The sequence below is a fragment of the Engraulis encrasicolus genome, chromosome 8, assembly GCF_034702125.1.
Source record: "Engraulis encrasicolus isolate BLACKSEA-1 chromosome 8, IST_EnEncr_1.0, whole genome shotgun sequence".
In the NCBI taxonomy this organism is placed as follows: domain Eukaryota; kingdom Metazoa; phylum Chordata; class Actinopteri; order Clupeiformes; family Engraulidae; genus Engraulis; species Engraulis encrasicolus.
The window spans coordinates 44296960-44301190 of NC_085864.1; the positions used below are offsets into that span (position 1 = coordinate 44296960).

The 4231-nt window shown below is 45.8% G+C and overlaps 1 protein-coding gene across 1 annotated transcript in view; it reads right to left on the minus strand.

The window, feature by feature from the left end:
- blmh (bleomycin hydrolase) overlaps positions 1 to 4231 on the minus strand; it is a 36461-nt gene continuing 32230 nt past the window's right edge. Inside the window, exon 12 of the mRNA XM_063204502.1 lies at positions 1 to 387. Coding sequence (XP_063060572.1) covers positions 239 to 387 — 149 coding nt within the window. The 3' untranslated portion in view covers positions 1 to 238. The remainder of the gene's footprint in view (positions 388 to 4231) is intronic.

Consider the following 4231-nt stretch of genomic DNA (forward strand, 5'->3'; position numbering starts at 1 on the left):
GCCAGTAAAAAAAGAAAAAACAAAAATTTTATTTATTTTTTTTCTTCTCTAGAGCATTGCTGTGTTCTGGGAGTTCAGTTGATTGGGTAAAAACCGGAGAAAGAGAGAGAGAAGAGAGAAAAAGAGAGAGAGAGGCAAGGTTGGGGCAGAGTCACAATCAGACCAGGCTGGGATTTCATTGGGTGGTTGGTTGGTTGGTTGGTTTTGGTGGCACACGATGGCACGGAAATCCATTTTGTTACGCCAGCGCTCCCATTGGGTCCCAAGCTGGCAGCACCACGGGCTCCTGCTGCATGACGGCCAGCACTTCTTCGCTGAGGTACTTCTTGTCCACCACCACCTCGTAGACATACTCGGAGAACCAGTCGTCGGTCATGATCAGGTAGCCTGGAGGAGAGGCCGGCAAGGAAGAGGGAGAAGAGAGGAGAGAAGTCAGGTTAGACAGATAGAAGAGGAGAGAGGAGAGGGGAGGGTAGAGGGCAGAGAAGAGAAGAGAAGAAAGGAGGGGAGAGGATAGGTGAGGAGGAGAGGAGAGGTAATGAGAGGAGGAGAGGAAAGGAGAAGAGAGGAGAGGAGAAGTGAGGAGAGGTGAGGAGCAGAGAGGAGTGAAGGAGAGGAGAGGTGAGGAGGAGGAGAGGAGAGGTGAGGAGAAGAGAGGAGAAGTGAGGAGGAGAGGATAGAGGAGAGGAGAAGAGAAGGAGTGGAGAGGATAGAGGAGAGGAGAAGAGTGGAGAAAGAGAGGAGAGGAGGGTGGAGAGAAAAGGGCAGATATGAGAGAAATCGTGAGACAGGTTGCTTGACTTTCAACCGTCAACTCCAAATTCAGCAGCAACCACAGTCAGTAGGTGCTCATTTATCCAATGCAGGAGGCACACACATGCTCGCATGCAAACGGGAAACTACAGGAACACATTTTACAAGATTACTGTTTGTTTTCAGAGCTCGTTTACAGACTAATTCTCAAGCGGCGTCCAACATTCATGCAAAAACCCCTCCCCACTGTCCACTACAGAGCAAAACAGAAAAATACTAATAATTCATCATGCATTCAGTCAGCAGCACTGTACGTCCCTCATCAATGCAATCATTTGCTGGCCGTGAATATTGCGTCTGCGACAGATCAGGTGGTTATGGAAACTGATAAATTGCTGGCACTCATTCTCATGTGTCCACTTTGCCTGATTAAGACAAATTTGGGTTGAAATGTTGCATTTTTCATAAAAATCACCAGAATGTCAAGCAGTGCTGTGGAGTTTTTCACCTTTTATGCGCAGATTTCAAACCACTATAAGTTCAAGAGACCAGTTCCATTCACATCACTGTCACGACTCCATCCAAACACACACCCACACTTACGCCCACACAAACCCTGTGGTAAGTGACGTCCATTATTCGACCCTGAGGGTGTGTGACTGTGTACATTGCATACAGGGTCAGCCACAAGTCAATGGCCATTTGACAAATGACCATTTTTGTTCATACAAACAGTACGATGAAAAAAAAAAAAGGTACGGCTCTCTGGAAGAATTGTCCAAGGTTCACATTGCAGTTGTGAAAAACGGAAGGAACACACTTTATCCGACAAAAAAAAAAACTAAAGGGAAATTTAAAATGATAAGACGCTTTTAGCGAAAATGTTGCCATTTATCATTGGGCGTTACAACATTGCTGTCAAGGCTAATCAAGCTACCACCACTTCCCAGACTTCTCCCCTCTCCACGCAAACTATTCTAGCCTCTTATGCAAGGGTAACGTGTTAAATAAAGCCAGGGCCGTTTCAATGGGTTTTGGGGCCCTCTTCAACCTATTAGAGAGGGCATCCTCCCCTCAAAAGAGATTTTGACAGCAGTTTCTTTGCATTTTTCGGTCACTGAATTTAGGGAGGTTTTACCTCACCTAAAGTTGCCAGTCCTGTCATTTGAATCCAGGTCCATCATTACCAAGGGGGACTCCTCTTTCAGCAGGGGGCCTGAGGCAATTGCCTAGTTTGCTTGCTTGGTTGTGACAGGCCTGAATAAAGGCATAAAGTGTGGAAGGATCAGTCAGTACATGCAGAGTTGTTTGGAGGGTGGGCCTGGGCTGGCCTGGCCTGCTGCATGGTATCTATCTGGAGGCTGTTTGTTTTTGCTCGCTCCTACTGAAAGCCCCAGTTATCAAAAGACGCTGCCAGGAACTTAGGAAAGCGTAGCGCCTTAGAACAATGCCTACTCTCTCTCTCTTTCTTTCCCTATCCCTCTCTCTCTCTCTATCTCTCTCTCTCTCGTTCTCTGTCTTTCTCTTGCTCTCTGTCTCTCTCTTTCTCTCTCTTGCTCTCTGTTTGTTCCTGCAGATGAGGTGGGTCTGCGGTTTGGATGGGCTCTCATTATTTGTCTTGTCTTGTGCAACACTGACTTGAGGTGCCCAGCACTGACCAGAGACATGAGAGAGAGAGAGAGAGAGAGAGAGAGCGCCAGAGAGAGAGAGAGCGCCAGAGAGAGAAAGAGAGAGACCTCTGGGCAGAGAGGGTCCACAGAGCAGGGAAGGAAACTACGCTGCAACGTGGCACTTTGGGGCACACATATGAAGCTGTGGCAGACACCTCGGGCTCCGAAAATGAATCAGTACATCTACCTATGATCAGTGAATCACCTGTGCTGAATTATACAAGGAGGACTAATACACAGCAAGACTTTTGTTGTACCTGTCATTTACCTTCTTTAATTCTACCCACCTCTGCATGATCTTGCTTACAGGGAAGCAACTTCTCGAAGGACTGTGTGTCCATTGTGTTTAAAAAATGGCCTCCAAAAATGCAAAATGCACCCCCGTATGTGGGTTAGCTCATTTCCCCCTTGCCGAGCCAGTCCTCATGACCAAACACATTGGGGTCAAGGTAAGCGTGTTACCTCACTCCTGTCTAGACGCACTGGCATTTCCTTCGAACGTGACTTGCATAAAATGCATTGAAGGTGCACTGTGTTAGCCTTGCGCGCCATCCTACGTACTTCCGCCAAGAGACTTGGCTCCGCACTACGTCTAGTACCTGCTTTGTGTGGAGCGATGTTGAGAGGCAGGATTTGGCCGGTATTCTGACAAACGGTCCTACATTGTAATTTTATCCTACAGTAGGATGTTCTGTCACACATGTCTGTTAAACGGTCCTACATCGCCAAAGATAGACATCAGACATGTTTGTTCAACAACTTATCCTGATTTTCCCAAAAATGTCCTTCCCGCTTCCTGCAATCCATGTTGGAAAAGTGCAATTTTCCCCGTCATAATGACTACTTAGAATTTGATAATGGTGGAATTTGTAAAAAGGTAACATTTTTGAATGGGCAGCATGAATTCTGGAAATGAACTTGTGGAATGAGCCAGGGTCAAGCATCAGGTAGGTGATCTGCTGGAAACAGAGGTATGATTTTCCTGTGGCCAGGCACAATTACTGACAAAATCATGATATCTAAAAGCTGGGGTTGGATTAAGGGTGACTCGAAACCTGCCTCTGATTCAAGCTGCCTTTATAGTATGGCAATGAGGCTCTTTCTAGCAGCATAAACAAATAAATAAAAAATCTGGCAAGATTGAGCTCTACTTGGATACATTTTCCTCTTCTCTGACAAAGGAGGTTAGCATAGTGAAAGCAGACTAATCAATCCTTTGAGCAACAACTCTGTGCTTCGGAGGAATATATCTTTAACCCACCCACGGATGGGAGAAGAATGTTACGACGCGAAAGCTGAAAAGATCTTAACCCCTTGAACTTTGTACAGTCGCCCAACGAAAATGCCTGTCGAGTGCGGCCGACATGACACTATTGAACGAGAAGTGAAATGATTTGCTGCGAATAACAACGTTTTAATTTCCAGAGGCTCTGGAGGGCGATATTTTGTTTTTATCGGTGGATGGGAAAAGCTGGTGGGGGGGTGGGGGGATTAGAGCAATGGACGTTTGCACATTCCTTTTTTCCTCCTTAAAATAAAAAAAAAGTTCACTAGTCATAATGTGATTTGTAAAGGAAGGTGGATGCCATGGAGCCAAAAGACCGTTCTAATCCCTGCTGGAATGCAGAAGGTTGCAGCGAGAGAGAGGGAGAGAGAGAGAGAAAGAGAGAGAAAAGAGAGAAGAAAGAAAAACAAAGACAATGAGAAAGAAGGAGTAAAAGATGAAAGGAAAGAGATAAAAAATAAAGAAATGGAGATGAGAGAGAGAGAGAAATAGAAAAAGAGAAAGAGAGAGCGAGAGAAAGAGA